This window comes from Haliaeetus albicilla, chromosome Z (genome assembly GCF_947461875.1).
Source record: "Haliaeetus albicilla chromosome Z, bHalAlb1.1, whole genome shotgun sequence".
NCBI lineage: Eukaryota > Metazoa > Chordata > Aves > Accipitriformes > Accipitridae > Haliaeetus > Haliaeetus albicilla.
In genome coordinates this window covers 54,286,052-54,303,362 of record NC_091516.1, presented here as the reverse complement: position 1 = coordinate 54,303,362, position 17,311 = coordinate 54,286,052, and the positions used below count along the sequence as shown (strand labels likewise).

Here is a 17,311-nt window from a genome sequence, read left to right as displayed (position 1 = left end):
CCCCTTTCAGCTCAAACGTTACTCTGTGAAACAGCAATATATTTTTTAATTAGAATGCTACTATTTTTTTAACTTCTCTGGGAGACCTCAATAATTAGATACAGTTACTTTTCTAATAACTTCTGGAGAAACATGTTATAATGTGTAATGGTAATAAATTCTTTGCAGATGAACTTTTGGAAAACCACACGAACAATGCAATACGGGTGTTCTGGGGACCTCCTCCCATACAGCAGGACAGCTTAGGATCTTGACTCTCCCAGGAGAAAATGCAAGAGTCAGTAGGGATGCATGAAATAAAGGGAAGGAGCACTAATGTGGTTCTTGGAGGTTTAGATGTAAACAGGACAGACCCAATCCTTTCTCTGCGAGAAAAAAAACCCATATTTTCTCTTTGGAATAACATTCTGCAAGTTACATGCTGCAAAACTTCTTGGTGGCTGGTCTGAATTATTCCCATGTAAAGAAAAGTTCATCCAAGGAATGTTTCCAGACAGTAAATGGCTGAAAGCTGCTCTAAATTATTAGGTATAAAATGCAGGAAGCAATACCAGAGTATCTTAAAATGAAACACAAACTATCGATAAGCACGTGGTACATCATAATTACATTGTATGAGCAATCACTTTTTGTACCTTCATAAAGTAAATAGAAACTGCGGTGAAAAGCAAAACATAAAGGAAACAGAAGGTAAAAGGTTATTGCACCTATTACCTATTATATGGAGTGGAGAAGGTTGCTAAAACAACATCCCGGCCGTTGAAATGGATAACATCTGTAACCGCCTGCAGTATGTTAAAGTAGAAGTGTGAATCGCCAGGAACTGAGCAGTTCAAGCGAGCCTTGAGAAATGAAGTCCACTGTTTTTCCAGCACTCTCTGAGATCCTCCCATGTCATTTTTGCAAACCTGAGCCACCCTTGGGAAAACTACCTGGAAGAAGTAGAGCAAAAATAATGGAGAAAATGAAATGTTTGTTTGAACTAAAATATTTTGTTGGAGTTGTACTTTTAGAATATTCGGAATAACACAGCAAGGTGCTTAATTTAATCCCATGTTTCCATAATCTGTGACAAATAAGAAACAGAGAAAAAATTCAGCTTTGGAGCAGTGTGCTATAAAAGATAAGGCTGTGGCATTTACTATACAGCCATAAATCCTTCAGGAGATCTGTTCTCAACCCATATAAAACTCATTTCCATACAGACTGCTTAGCTTTCTATTTCCCCAAACAAAAGCACATTTTATATTCACAGTCCCTGCAACCCACGCTGCCTGCTCTGACTCTTGTGTTTTCAGCACTTAAAAACTATGCAAATCTTGCTGGGCTTTTATTCCTGCCCTCCACCTTTGTGACCTTGGTCAGCTTTTCTGACTGCTTAGTCAGAAAGCTATTGTGAAATTAGCAAAAATGCAGAAAGTGTTTAATTATTCTTTGCAGAACAGCAGAACACAAAATTCCTGCCCCTGTTTACTCAGCACTCCAGATTTCTTAAAGAAAAATATCTCCCTGCTTTGGAATCCATTTTTAACAATTACCTACTATGCTGAACTAACTACATTTGCCTTGTGCTTTTTACGATTTGAGAAAAGAGATTCCAGCATACACGGTCACCATAAGAAACCACCCTGTTTCCTTTCAAGACAGTGCAATGTTTCACTCCAACCAACCTTTTGGCTTGAGCGATAGGAATCTTCTCAAAATGATGACCTTGTCATCATGATTTATAGTTCTCATTTCAAGGTCACTCCTAACAGCATTGGTCCAAGAATAGCATATGTTTTCCTCCTCTTGAATCTAACAAAGTCATTGAAGGCAATGTTTTTGCCCTTACCTTTCCCATGCTGTTGTACTCCACTGCTATTTCCCGGAAGAAGAAGTAAATGTAATTGCCATAGTCCACTGCCTGGACAAAGTATGGTTCTAGAAAGAAAACCCAGGCATCCTATTTAGGCACCATGTACAGCATATAGCATGCAAAGAGAAGCCAAATACATTCACACTGAACATCCAAAGGTGAAATGCCTGCATTAGGCAAACTTGTTCAGTTTTCAGAATTAGCAACATCACCACCACAGAAGAATCACTGTCTGGGGACAAGACAGCTGGGGTCACGTCTGTGCAACATCACTGCAAGGTAGTTGAGGGTTCGTCACTAACACGTCTGCCCCGCGTTGTACAAGGAAAGGTAAAGAGGCAATATATAATGGTTTGCCTGAGGGGTCCAAGCAGTGCTCTTTATGGCATGCAGGCTGTGTGTGGAGGGAATAACAAACCATGTAACTGTTTCTGCCCACACATGTCTGTAGCAGCAAGCAAAGTGGGACAGCTAAAATCGACACCTGGCAAAACATTTCTGCATGCAGAAAAAGACTTCAAACTATGGCTTTGCTCACTGTTAAAATCACTCCAAATGCTAACTATTCATAACGCCTACATGAAGCTAAACAGCTCCGTTCTTAACAATGAGGGCATTTAGAGCACAGAAATTGCCTAATTCAATGGCAGCTGTACAATCCCTACGAACCATAAAAGAAAGGCTTTGTGCAATATTCCCATAATTTTATTTTCATTGATGAATCTTAATGTTACAGGACAAGCCCTCTATACTTCATGAAGCCTTGACTGTTACCTAACACAGTGCTGGGGCAGGAATATTTTCAAACACAGCCCAAGCACACTGAGCCCTGCAAGTTCCAACCTTTATATCCAACAGCTGTAAACTGATGGATTTCAGCTTGGAAAGCTTGCTGGAATATATATTCTGATCTACCATGCTCATAGTTTCTGGCAGGTCCAGTAACTTGGGGTCAGGAGAAGAGGGAAGAGATAAACACATCAGTGTAAGTAAGAGATGCAATTTACTTCCTTCTTGCTGCCAGAAAGCGTTGGTGAAATGAAATGACAGAGAGGTCTGTCAGGAACCCAATACTCTCATCAGAGATGCCACTTTTTTCATTTTGTTTGTTTATCTACCTTTCAACCACTTTGAGTCATGTTTAACTGTCCGCAGAGTTGGGCTGTCTCCAAGGCTCCGGTATATGACTGCATCTATTGCAAGGAAGTCGGTCACTGTGGCAGAATACAGCTTTCCCTCTGGGGAGGAAGGAAAGAAGAAACAAGAGGGGAGGAGCACTGGAAATAATATAATCGCCTTCTCTCATCAGTCAGATGAGATGGGGCAAACAAAATCATCACAATCTCCTTAGGAACACAGAAGGGAAAAAATCCAGCCAGGTAAGTGGGACTGAGCACTGAACAAGCAAGTCACCAGTTTTCAAAACAGTAGTTTCCCAGAGATGCTGTGGGAGAAGAAACCTTATGGTGTAATTGTTCTCCACTTTAGGTAAGTCATACTGAACTACCCTATCCATAGTTTCCCTACACACGCCTCTGGTTCAATGCTCATAAATTCTGCCTACGTATGTGAGCAAAATAATTATGGGGAAGCCGCAACAGAACTGTTAGTTTTAACTGGGAGGGCAAACCAGGCAGGTCTTAGGGACTGTCAGCTAATTGACACTTATGCAAATTTCTCCCTTTGAGAGCACTTCTCCTCTGCCAAAGATCACTAGCAAAAAATTAAATAGCGTGCAGGGAGCTCAGGCGAAACAGGGACACAAAGAGATGGAGGAGGATTGCCTATCTATGTTTCTTGCCTACAATGTGTTTTAGGCATTTCCTGCATTCCTCTCTCTTGAAGAACCAGAGGACAAGCGGTAAGAAAGGGTCTACAAAATGGCACCCCCAGGACAACCAAAAGATGCAAAGCTATCAGTAAAAGCATGAGCTCCAACAACATTTTTAAATGCTAATCTGTTTGTGGGTCATGGTAACTGTACAGGGGTATTTCATGTGCGAGACAGATCTTGGAACATGATGTCTGGTAGGAGCACAAGCACCGTGGTATGAGGACAGCAACTTGTGTCTCTGTTGCGTCTACATAAAAATCAGAATGGCCTACATCTCCTTTGACAGAGATTATTTTGGGTGCTGGGCCTTGAAGGCGCCAGCACTGAGAACATACCAAGGACAAAGCAGAGAGGCTTCTATTCGTCAAGCTCTCCTCATTGCACATACAGACAATGTTTAATGTCAGCTCAAGATTTAAAAATCAGAATGTTTGTTATTAGCAGGACTGTACTCTTTGTTCTGAGTCCCACAATTCCCATCACTATTTGGCTCTTTAAAAATGGACTTTTTTTCCTTAGCAAAACCAGAAAAAAACAATTACAAAAAAAAGCAGATACTAAAACCAATTTTAAAATAGAATAAAAAGCTGAATTGTTTAGATATGGATGTCTGAACTCATGTTAATACAGTCACACATTTATTTTCTTTCCTGCCAAGCTCCTGAAGACTATGTGACCAATTACAATTCGCACATATCAGCTTTAATAGCTACAGGCTGCAAGAAGAGCCATATTCATGTAAGTGCACCCAACAGACTCACATGACCCGGATTAGTGCCCTAAACTGCTCTGAAACTATTTTTCACTGCACTCTGAAAAGTTATCATGGGTATCAATATGTATGGCATATCAAACAGTGATTTTCTGAAGCTAGCAGATTTACAAGGTATATTCTACAAGAATTCACTTGAATAGTATCAAATTTATTCTGAATCATCATGAAAGATTATGATCACTTCTATAAATATTCTTTTTATTTTCAAATAAAGTGAGGAATTCTTCAGTGACAGAGTAGGAGTTATCTTACCAAACTTCAACCGAATGCAAGGTAAGTGTTTACATTAAGTTGGTCATAAATGCTTTCTTGGCTAGTATAGTGAGAAAGGTCCTTCTGAAAGGTCATTCAAACTGCCCTAAGGATAGCGAATCTGAGACACATGGGGTAAAACTTTCTCTGAAGGTGTCTCTCTCTTTCCATCATTTATGAATTACCTGCTACAATCAGAGAATTTCTACTTTATGTTCTTTTGACTGTAATTAAGAAATTACATACTACCACCATCATCATCACCATTATTTTTGAAACAAAAGGACTGATTTATTTACACCATAAAGAGTAAAAAAAAGAAAAATAAAATTGCAACCTCTTATAAAATCTGTCCTTTGTGAGGCAGATGCCACCTCAAACACAGTAGTGCTTAATCAAGCCCTCCGGCTACAGATTCAGTTGAGAGTGGCTGAAATACTTGCACATTCTTAAATCTTCAAAGGAATAGCTAAAGTATTTCCACGTGAGCGCCCAGACTCTGCTTTCTAGCATCACACCTGCTGAAGAGGACTGGCATTATTGTAAGTGGCTTCTGTATTATCTTTACCACCTGTTTTACAGCCAAATCTAAGAAAAGATAGGCAAGGTTTACACTAAGAGAAGTTCAATAAAGAAACAATTTAATCAGGAATTCATGAAGTACAAAAATACCACATAATCAACAGCCCAAATTAACCCCATTAATAAATACTCATTTTTTTTTAGCTATTGTAGTAGAAATCAGTTAACTGTATTCTGCTGCATGCAGCATAAATCATTATTAACCAACAGACTTCTCTCCTTTGTCTACAACAGCTGGTAACACCACATTGAGATGTTTTCTGCTTGAAAATAAAATCACCTTTCCTTTCCTTCTAGATCTAGAAAAGGGCACATCACAGCATGTTCCCTAGCTTCCTTTTATTATGAAGATTAACTTAAGCTTACAGTTGTTAAAGAGCATATCCTGCCCACTCCTCATTAAAGTTCACTCAAGCCTTGACTTTCCTTGACTTTTGCAGAAGCTGGATGCAGCCAGAAATGGTGCCTCACACTGGTCTGGCATCATATTATCAAGAATCCAGGAAATACTGAACCAGGAAACTGAGGCTTCAGGCAATGTTTATGATAGTGAAGTCAATCCCAGAGAAGGGAAGGCTTCCATGCTACTGACTTCCTCATGCCTCCTATTTTTAGCCATTATTCACTCCCTTGGCCACCTTTTAGATTTTGGCATTCTGGACTCAAGAGACACAGTGCTATGGCGAGCCTGGCTGCAGGACAGAAAGAAAAAAGTTTATCTCCGTCACTTTACCTGCGAACAACGCAACATTGGCATGCTTTGCGTCATAGGGACACCTGGCCATTCCACTGAATTCATCTCCCAGGAACTCCAAGGTATCCATCTGAAAAACGAAAGGGAGCTCCTCAGATAGAGAAACAAAACTTCTTATCCAGGATGAGGCTTATGACAGTGTTTCTTCTTTTCTGGGCAGGAAGGAAGGTCTTTTCTCTAACTGTGCTCCTGACTATGAATTAAAAACCTGACAAAAATCATGGTGTTAAATAAAATCAGTCTGAAGAAAACGTATCCAGTAAGTCAGTCATTCTTTTGCAGCTAATCACTCTTACCCTGACACATTTTACAGAAGTCTTCAGTCTATATTTTATCTGTACACAAGCTTCCTGTTGAACTACAGCAGGCTATGTGGTCTGTGGTTCTGGCAGGGATTCAAAATTTATCCTCAACAGTGATCCAACAGAAGCGCTCTTATACACAGAAAAGACTGCAAGCCACAGCAGTCAGAAGAAACAACACTAGGACAATTATCTGTGTGTGCATTTTTCTCCCCAAAGTCCGGAGATCCTTCTTGCTCTAGTCTCAACAGTGGTGCTCTCTTCCTTGATTTGCATACTCAGAAGGATGCTCTCCAAGTCTTACTGTATCAGTTGAGTCTGTGTCAGGGAGAAATCCTCTTACCATCAGGCAAGAATTAATCTGTGCAGGAATTGTAAAATCTGAGGCTTAAGTGTAACTCCTGGGAAATAAATTCACCCCGGGCACTGATAATGATACAAATACACAGATCAACTTTACGCTAAGTTCAAGAGGGTTTAGTGAGCTATAGGGGAAAGGTACAGCTCTTACCTCTTTAAGATTCTTATACCACCGTATTTTGGGAATAAGAGTCTTTCTAGCATATTCAAGTAACTTGAGCAGCTCATACTGTATAAATCACATACAGTACAGGTTCACAGAGCATGAAAAATAAGACACCCAGCACCATCAACTACTCCAATCAACTTTTTGCTTGCATGTTACAGCACCCAAGTCCTCCAGTGGACAATTTGTCGTCATTTGTTTTCTGTCATGTATCCTTCCTGTCAAAATCCACTCTGAAGGGAATTAGTTGTGTTTACTCCAGGGCTGAAAAGCATTTCACATGATAGTGAGAGGAAACAAGTTACAGCCCTGAGCAACTTTCACTGCACTGAGCCCCACACCCCAGGCTCATCAACACTTCCATTGTTAGCGTGAAGGGACAGCCCTGTTTTCTGTCATCTTTTGTGCTCTCTCTATATAATGCAGAAATACATGGAGCAAAAGCCAGGTCAGGCGTTGGAGACCTTCTGCTGCCTCCCAGAGGTATCACTATCCAGCCCCTGCAGCTCAGCAACTGGTGAGGCAGTCTGCAGAGGCCATGCATCCATCAAAGGGAACGAAACACCTGCAGTAAGGGTAAGGAGGGCGATTTATATCCCTCACATCAGGATGCCAAGGAAATCTGTATCTGTATTAGAAGACCTAGCTTTCTAGCAAGTGGACTGGTTGAGATTTGTTAGCCACATTAATGGTATTGAGAGCTAAAAATGGACAAACTGTGCTGGAAGACTAAAAACAGCACTGAGAACGAGAAGCTTTGTTGCATGCTAGGAGCAGGATGCAAGGAAAATAGGAAAAGAAGAAATGGCTGTTAACAGACCAGCTATCTGTACCACACAGTTACCCAGCCACAGGCTTGTATTTTTATTCAGATCTGATTCTTCCTCCACAGACTGAAAGAAAAGACTACCCTCAACTTCCCTCCTGTGTTTCCTAGACTATAGCCATCACAGTGGCTAAACAAGGTAAAGCAGCATTGCAGAAAGAGCAAGGAAGAGCAGCAGTCACAGCAAATACCACTACGGCAGTTGTTTCCCTGGATGTTAATGTCTTTATTCTGTTTTTTACAATAACTCTGAAACCAATGACATGAATGAGAATTGTGCTGTGACTTTATCAGAAGCAGCACTAGCAAGCTGTTTTCTTTCTCCTAAAGAAGGATGAGAAACAACCTGTTGGACATAGCAGTGCCTGGAAAAGAAGAGTCTGGATCTCAAGAGCGTAAGTAAATCCATTTCAAAGCTACTCCAGAGACATCCACTGTTGGGGGTTATATCAGATTATACTGGTGCAAGCCTGAGAAAACGGGAAATATTTGAATAAATGGGCCCTGTTAAAATGCAGATAACAGGGACACAGTATGTCAAAGGAAGTTGGGGTCAAGGAATTAATGTCAAGTGTCTATGGACCAGCACAGTTTTCTACACTGCTCTAAATAATGTTTTGGCTTTGCAGATCCCCAGCTAGTGAGGAACACATCACCTTCCTTCTATACCTTTCCCTGTGGAGATCTGCTGTCAATCACTTTTACAGCATACAATGCCATAGGACCTCCACAGCTTCCATATCTGTGGGGTCCCCAACACTAATCTTCTCAGCTTTTGGTTGGGATTGAGAACAGTACAATAGAGATTTAAACATGCTACCCCAGAGGTAATCCTCAGCATCAGTCCATGACTTGATGTGGGTGTCAGTGAACAAGCTGAGAAACTTTCTGAGGAGTGACTGCATCCCCAAGCAGGGATCTGGAGGATTCTGCACCTATGGAGGGCAATGTAAAGTGGCAATAAACTCTTGACATGCAGGAGTTGCAAAGAAGTAGGTAATCAATGCAAGCAGTCCTCAGAAACCCACTCAACATTGAGGTCTGTAGCCCTGAAACGAGTCAGGATAAATGCTACAGAGTTGAATGATGCATTGTTGAATGACAATCTCATGCTGTTGCCAGCATAGTCACAATAAATCCAACAGAAAGACAAGGCATAAAGGAAATCCCATAAACAGATCACATACCTTGTAGTTCCTGCAAGAAGGGTTGAATGCATTTGTTCCACAGATAAACAGTGTATCCTCATTTCTTTTTAGAAGAACCTTAATAAAATTATGACATTCATCCTGAAGAAAAATAATAAAAAGTATTTTAAGTACTGCATTTTGGGTGTCTGGTTTTATTTTTATGCCATGATATTTCATCGTCAGGTTTAAAATGAAATTGGCTGGTAGCCACTGTGATATTCTGGGCTTTATTTCAACTATGTTTAACTGACAATGAGCAAGACGCAACTGATTTATATTCTAGTGGTTTAAAAATGGTTACAAAGAACTGAAGACATGATATTCATATTACAGCTCAGATTTTTCTATTGTTCACATAGGTGAATTTTGTTTGAAAGCTGTTGCTTTCCTCATGAGTGAAAAATCTGATCTTCTCATCTATCTTGCTGTAAGACAGTAGCATCACCAGTGCAATGTATTGGCATAAAGCATCTGTAACTAGAAGGGGAAGCAGGTGTAGAGAATCAAAGAGTCTGCATCTAATTCTGATACCACTTGTGCTAGTCATAGGTTACAGAAGGGTGAAAATGGTGTGAGAAACAGTCCTTCTACAACTGTACACATTCACACTTTCAGATGCTTTACACAAACTTCTCGGTAAATTCCTGCAGGAGGATGAACAGCAGCACTTAGCTTTTGAGGCAGTAGTAAGCAAAATCAGTACACTAAGCATTATGTCCAAAATCCTCAGTGCTTTAAGTATTACAGGATATTGCTGTGGCTCCTGTCATAATGTTTTACCACATTAAAAGTAAACTATTTTTGCAAATTAAAGCCTTCAGTAAGTTGACGAAAAAAGCAATTACTGGCAAGAAGTGAATGGCATGATCCATTCCACATCACAGCCAGCAGCCTGAGATAACAGTGAAGCAACTAAACTAAAGTGGCAGATGCAGAAGAAATGAAAATTGCCTACCTTATGTTTTCCCTTCATTCTGCATGTGTCTACATCAGCTTGTCTAGATTTCCATGTCAATTTCTGCAAGGATCAAGAAAGAAATCAATTAGAGCCCAGAGGTTGTTGCATTTGATTTCAGAAGTAGAAGTCCCTTAGGGGAGAATAGCTGTTGAACATATATTTATTGAAAGCTTTCTGCACCCTTTCTCCATGATTAATTCACCACAACAATGAAAGATCAGTGATGTGGAGCATTCACTTAATTTTGTGTTGCCATCTATTCATTAGACTAGAAACCTATCCTTTTTTTTTAAAACCTAAACCAATGGAATTGAGCAATAAGCCAACTTTCAAAAATATGTGCGCTTAAAAGTAGTAGATGCTCTCTTCTTTTGATTTGAATTTCTTCTGCACATCAGAATAAACATTTATGGACTATAAGCCCTAACTGGATTCAAAATGAACTATGTATTCTAGAAGACAACATTTTAGATTAGCAAAGAAATTAAATTCAGGTAATTCTTATCACTTCAATTCAGCTAACAGGCTCAGAGAGCCCTCCACCTATCAAGACACTGCTAACTTTATCTGCTAACACTCTTTCTCCAGAACATTTACAGGTAAATCCCAGCCTGGATATTTTTGCGGTGAGTTTCAGGAGTGGTCAAATGTGGTAGGCTGATTAATTATAATAAAACTTTATTTAAAACACATGGCCTAAGATAGTAACACCTTAGACACTATTGTCACAATACTCCTGACAGTTTCCCACCAGTAAACTAAGGCACAGTGCATTCATGAAGTGCTCCACACTGAAAGAGTAACCATGGATGTTTATTTCCTTTACAAGCCTGTGCCCTCACTTTTTGATGAGCAATTGGGCATAAGCTCATCTTCAGCATCTTTCATAGTTCTAATGAAACGCCCTCTCCTCCTACAGTGGAATTCATCCAATGCCCAAATTGGTATGAACTTCTGCTGGACCAAGGCTGTGTTTGGCACATATTACACAATGTGAATGCAATGCAAAGGAGCTGAAGAGAGGTTATTTCTAATATGTTTATGTTAATACAAAAAATGGTAATGCAGACAAAGCTCTTCTTAGTTTGAACGTAACTTCCCATGGAGATAATGTGAATACATCTACAAAGTGGTGTTATAATAAGATTTTATTTAGTGAGTACTTGCATGAGTGAATAAAATTTGTGTGCATGAAAATATGTAAACAGCACTTGCTTTTTATGATGAAAGTTTCCATATACTTAATTGGGATAGTATAGCTGTTATAGAAAACTGCTGAATATAAATGAATAGATGTTTGACAGATGTTCCATCAGGGACCTCACTGCATTTAAGTACAGATTGCTTATCAGCCCAGCTAAATCACTTATCAGAAATTCACAGAGGACATGATTGCTATTCTAGCTTTCCCCAAATATGATTAGCAATGCCATCTTACTTGCTTATTACAGTTTTTACAGCAGCACTCACAAGTTGTTTGAAACAATGTCATCTTCCTATTTATTTGAAGTTTGTTCTAGTGTCCTTGGTTTCTGGATGATGATAAAAGCTACTTACTTTGCTAAAATAAATTTCTTCTGTATGTGATGTGTCCATATCAACAGTATAAATATGGTCCCTGTAAACAAAGGCAAATGAATGCAAAGTCAAATGGAGTAGTCAGACAGTTCATTTTCTATGAAGTGAGCTATCTATCACAAGATAATCCATAATCCATTCAAAAAAAGATCACAGGTCTTACCAGGGAACATTACTGGCAGCATCGCCTACTTCTCCCAGAAAAGCATTTTCATATATAAACTGTTTTCCTTCCCATTAAGAAAAAAGAAAAATGCTACAGAACTTCGAAGCAAGATTCTTTCCCAAAAGCAGTTATTTGAACAAATGAGATTTTGGAAAGGAGATGAGCCTCATATAATTTCTGCTCTATAGGTCCTACAGCAGATGCCATGATCTAGCATGCAGATGTTTTTGCATATCCTGACATCAGCTGCAACAGCGCTTAGGCAGCCTTTGCCAGATTCCTGGGCTAGCAGTCAACGTGCCACATTTAGCCATTCAGGGTTAAAAAGAGGTTAATGCTTCTTTCTTTCTTTTTTTTTGTTTTTTTAAATTATGTGTCTAACCTCAGCTGTGATAATTTGATTGACAATATGGCAGGCAAAAGGCCGACAGCCACAAAACTATTCCCAGAATCATTCTTTTCTTCACACACCAGTGGCCAAACTAAACTAAACTGTAAAATACTCTTCTGAAAAAAAGTTCACATTTCTTTCTTCCATTTACTTTCCTGTTTTCCTGAGAACCCGTCCCTCTCTACAATTAGCTGCCAATCTCTCCTTGGAAAGAGGAAATAGACTCAGCTACTCAGGTAAAGAGATATTTTTAAACATTCTCCTCTGTGTAAGCTGAGAACAAGGACATCTCTGTATGGAACCTAAAATCTGAAAAAAACCACCAACCCACAATGCTGTCGTAACCACCACATCCAGTTGGGACTGAGCATCTCATTTTTCCTTGAAATAACACTGACTTTTTTCAAAATGCAAGAATCTGTGCAGCCGGAGCATGATCCACAGCATTGGAGGGGTCTGCTAAAAGTAGGGTACAGACTGTTTCCAGTCTCTCAAGGTTAGCTTCATTTTATTGGTTTTTGGGGAAACAGTGCTAGTCTCTTAAATAAAGCAAACACAAAATACTGCTGTAGAGAGGAATAAGCAACACTTCTCTCACGTGGAGAAAAGAGGCAGCACTGTTGTGGGGAACTGGCTTTTAAAAATCTACTATCTGCCGCGGCGCTTGAGGCTGTTTGCTTTGTAAGATGCCGAACTGCGGAGCTGCGGGTTTTCTTCTCCTCCAGACTCTGTAAAACCAGAGCTGTCATTTACTTCCAAGATTGGTTTAATGCTTGAGTTTATTATTTGCCTGACTTTACTGGCAGAGCAGTGGTCAGGGTTGGTGCTGGACTAAAATTACCTATTAGCATGATTCCAGCTTCAAAGATTACTGCACGGTTCCATTTTTATGTACATCACTTTGTTGCTGTCACTCCTACTATATAAAAGTGGGAACAAGACTTCTTAAATTGCAAATTAGGTGTGGCTGGAGCTCTAAAACCTTCCAGCACAGCTCTTGACTTTAATCACCAGTCTTGTTTTCCAGTGGTTATGATGCTTTCTTTTTAAACAGGACAATTAGAAAATACAGTGGTGGTACTCAGAATGAGTCTTGAGTTATTTAATTGCACTCTCAATAAAACAACTCTCAGAGGACTTACTTTCTGGTTCAAGAAACCACTCAAAGAAAACTCAGATGCTAAGTTACGGGATCATCTGAAAGAGGGTTAGTATCACGCAAATTACACAGCATTTTCTCATGCTGTTTGTGAAACATACTTGCTGACAGTGTCATCAGCGAATGAAAGAGCTGTCAAATTCAGGGGAGGACTCTAACCACAGACAATGCGGGATTGTCCTTGCCCTCCTTTTCCCACTGCTGCCCAACTCCTACTATCTACTAGCTGTGGTATGTGTACAGCTCACTGCTAATTAAGTTATTCTAACACAAATTGACTTAATCCTAGAGCTTCCGTTTTTCCCACCTCCAGTCAGCAGAACCAAGTTTTGTTGCCATGGCATAATCTTGTGGAGGAAGGGAATTTAAATAATGCCACCGGCTGTGCATGACCCTTGGCCACTCAGTGCATCGTCTGGAAATGTGTAACTGCAAATGAGGAGGGAGCCATCCTGATTCCTCCTGGGCTCAATAAACCATTTTGTACATACACATGAGGGGAGGCAGATAATGTGAACAAAAGCTGCCACCATACAAGACAATGGAGGAGGAGACATGGCAAACTTAGAAAAGGGGGTGTGTGCATGGGTGTGGGTGAGTGCGAGAGAGGCAGCGAGGGAGTACCCTTCCCACCAGGAGAAAGAAAACAGAGCTGGTCCTTTGCAGACTGCAAGCCAGGTATTCGGACAGTATGGCTTCATGGGCTTCAGCTGAGTTATTCTAATTTATATTGGCTGGATATCTCTGCCTGCTAACTTGAAACAAAGCCTTTCTGAAGCGACACAAAATTTTATTTGGTAATAGCTAATACAGGAGTCATGTACCCCATATGACAAAATAAGCAACTGGCAGAAATTTTGTTCTATGCCAGTAGCTCAGTAATAAAGTGTTAGCAGTTCTCAAATCTGACTTTGTCCGCTCCTGTGCACAGAAACTGTCTGCAAAGTAAACACTGGATTTTCTAAAACAAGCAAACAAACAAAACCACCCAACCCAAACCCAACGACCCCCAAATAAAACCTCTCAATGTTTAATAATTTTTTTTGATTGCTTTTCAGATAATTGGGTACAAACATAAACTTAGCATCACTATATTTCAATGTCTAAAAAAACCAGCATGAAAGCAACATCTGATATGATAGCTAAGGGATTTATGTTAGCTACAGTTTTCAGTGAAACTTGTTACAAAACTCTGAGAAACACCTTTGACTGTGTACAGGTCTGCTTCAGTCTCTAGATTTACTACTACCTCTAAAGGAGATGGGGTATTGCAGTTATAAACTTTCATTCACACTAGTTATCAAAGGTTGACTCATTTTCTGAAGTTTATTACTTAAAGATAAAAATGACCTTTGAATTTTAACTTGTATCACATAGGTTTCTCAGCCCAGCAGGGATTTTATTCAGTAACATGTGGAGGGGGAAAAGAATATGTCAAAGAGTTTTTAAGTTATCAAAGGAAAAAAGTATAAGAAGATTTTTTTGTGCTTGTGTAAGTACAAAACAGACCAGGTCTTTATTCTTTTTTGTAGGTCACAAGACCCTAGGAATATATAAGCACTCTCATTGTAGTAAACTGTTTTATACAAATATATAGCCACATAATATGTAAGAATGCATATTCAAATACCAGTACATATACTATCCCCCAAATACTAGCATTCTCTATCTAACTTGTGCACACAGTGGTCTCATATCCCAAAATGTTTCGCTGGGTTTTCCTGCTGTAATGCCAGTTGCTGGGGCACTGCACCAGTCTAATTGCGTCAATCTCAGTCTGGGAACAAACTATGAATACAGCAGAGCAAAATCCACAAAGCGGATTTACCACCTTCCAACTGCAAATGATTTCCTAATTTAAAGCAAAACAAATAAGGAAAGCAAAGGGAACTCAGCCATGAAAAGGAGGAAATCCTGCCACCACCTTTCAAACCCCTTCAGCCTGCTCCCCCGCCTTGCTCATTATCACACTAAATGCAGCAAAAATACTAATCCCCAAGCTCAGGCAAAGTGCAGGGAGGCCTTGCTGTGGGGTTGCCCGCACTTTGTGCCCTACAACCAACACCACCACAGCTCCCATGGAGGGATGCATGCTCTTTGTCCAGACTTCACGCAACGGCTTGGCATGAGCGAGAACCCAGAGCTCCGCCACCCAGACCCCATACAGACTGGTGTATGCGAGAAGCCCGAAGAAGCCATGCTTTGCCGGTACAGCTGCAATGCCTGGGTAGGGGAACGGGTAGAAGTGTGCTCTTCTAGCAGCCAGGGACACGACTAGGTGAAAACGGCATTCGGTGACTCTGCTGGTGTAACGCAGCTGATCGATCACTTGGTGCCGAGTGGAGATCAACAGACAGATCTCCACCACAGGACACATCCGACCACCCAGAAGACGGAGAGTGTCTGTTTGAGAAGAAAGCCAGGCAGCTCCCGAAGGCTGCCAAGGGCTTTGAGGACAGGGCTGGTGGTGAGAGGCTGCCTGTTCAGCAGCTGTTCCCTCTCACCTCCTGGCCATCCCACCCACTGCTTCTCCCATCTGCATGAACAGCCTGGCCCTCTGTGGCACACGCAGAAGGGTGTGTATTTCTCCAGTGGAGGAGAAGGACCAGAAAACGTGCAGGAAACAAGCTGCTACCAGAGGGGCAGCTTGCAGGGAGGTCCCAGACAGGATCTGGGTCCAAGAGCTCCTAAACTGGACTACCCACCCTTGCTAATCTGGACCCTTCTTGCTTTCATCCTGCATCCATCAGGTTAATTCCCACTCTAAGATCATCAGTCTCCTTTGCTAACAACAGACAGGGAGAGGAAGTGTTAATGGCTGAGCTGTGCCAAGTTGGCAGCTGTATAAATCGGTATAGCTCCACTGAAGCTGATGGTGCCATGCTGAGCTATGCAAACTAAATGGGTGGCTTTAAGTGCAATTTTTATAAAAAGGCATGTGCTTGTATCTGCACAGTATAGCTCTCCAAAAAAATCCAGACACCAAATTCAATTAACCTTGCTGAGTACATTGAAAGAACAGCAGCAAACATGTTTGGCTCTTTTTTGTCTCAAGATATTAAAAACATGCCTAAGCCAGCAACGCTACAGTTTAATAACTCTTATCTGAACATGTATTTGTGCACCATCAGACTCATTCTCTAAAATATGTCATTAATGGTGTGCCCAAACAAAATTAGAGGATGAGGATGGACTCTCTCCTCTGCGCGGCTAAACAATTTCTCTGGCAACTTCGCTTTTGCCAGACTCCAAGGGAGGGAGAGGTGCGTACTCCTGAAAGGACTGGCTCAGCACCTTGCAAAACTGAACCTTAGTTGACCAACTAACAAGTTTTCCAATATGTCTTACTAAGAGCCTGCAAAGCTCTCTCTGAATGTGAGAAAAATCCTAAAAATAATGTGTCCGGCAGAGAACAACTCTGAACATCCCTCATCTTCTCCCTCCTCCTCTGAAAGCAGCAAGGGAAGAGTGGCAAAGCAGGGGACTACTGACCTAGCAGCAACGTAGAGGGTCCTGTTCATGACCATGACCAGCTGGATGTCCAGCCGGTGCCTCTGTGTGGTGTTCCGCCCTGGTTTGTGACCCACAAACACCGGATACTGTCTTGTATCTGCGGGAAGGGAAAAAAAGATACAGGGTCAAAAGAGAACCGCAAACTGAAACGGTGATAACATGGAGCACCATGGACCCCAGCTACAGCCAAAACCTGTGGTTTCTGTTCTGCTCTGGCAGCACAGCCTGGAGTTGGAAGGCACAAGCATAGAGGGCTGGAGAGTTCTTTAAGGTTACAGTCTTTGCAGCTGCAAAGGAGAAAGCCATCACCTTTGTAGAAGACAAAAATTGTGAGGTTTTTTTTAGAGCGTAAAGCTGTTCTGGAGCTCTTGGCACACAGGTACACGGCACTTTCTCACAGTTTTTCTTTCACTGCTTGCAGAGCTTAAATGTTTGCTCCTGGCTGCCAAAGTGTGTCTAGCAGGACAAAGCTGTTTCACAGTGGCCCATCAATCACCACAATGACTGGGCTGGTAGTGGTTAAAGCAAAAGACTTGGCTCTCCTTGATTCAAACTGCCAGCTCCCTGGGTTTCCTACAGAATTGGACTGCCGTTGTAGAACAGCTGTGGGGATTTCTGAGAAACAGTGGGAAACGACCACTTGGACT

The 17,311-nt window shown here is 41.0% G+C and overlaps 1 protein-coding gene across 5 annotated transcripts in view; it reads right to left on the bottom strand.

Annotated features, from left to right (window-relative positions):
* SEMA6A (semaphorin 6A) overlaps positions 1–17,311 on the bottom strand; it is a 115,482-nt gene that overhangs the window by 44,694 nt on the left and 53,477 nt on the right. For all 5 annotated transcript variants that reach the window (XM_069776898.1, XM_069776900.1, XM_069776901.1 and 2 more), the window contains exons 3-10: positions 16,644–16,761; positions 11,415–11,475; positions 9,855–9,917; positions 8,897–8,998; positions 6,035–6,125; positions 2,977–3,096; positions 1,835–1,923; positions 715–932 (exon numbers count right to left, since the gene is read on the bottom strand). In XM_069776898.1, coding sequence (XP_069632999.1) covers positions 715–932; positions 1,835–1,923; positions 2,977–3,096; positions 6,035–6,125; positions 8,897–8,998; positions 9,855–9,917; positions 11,415–11,475; positions 16,644–16,761 — 862 coding nt within the window. The remainder of the gene's footprint in view (positions 1–714; positions 933–1,834; positions 1,924–2,976; positions 3,097–6,034; positions 6,126–8,896; positions 8,999–9,854; positions 9,918–11,414; positions 11,476–16,643; positions 16,762–17,311) is intronic.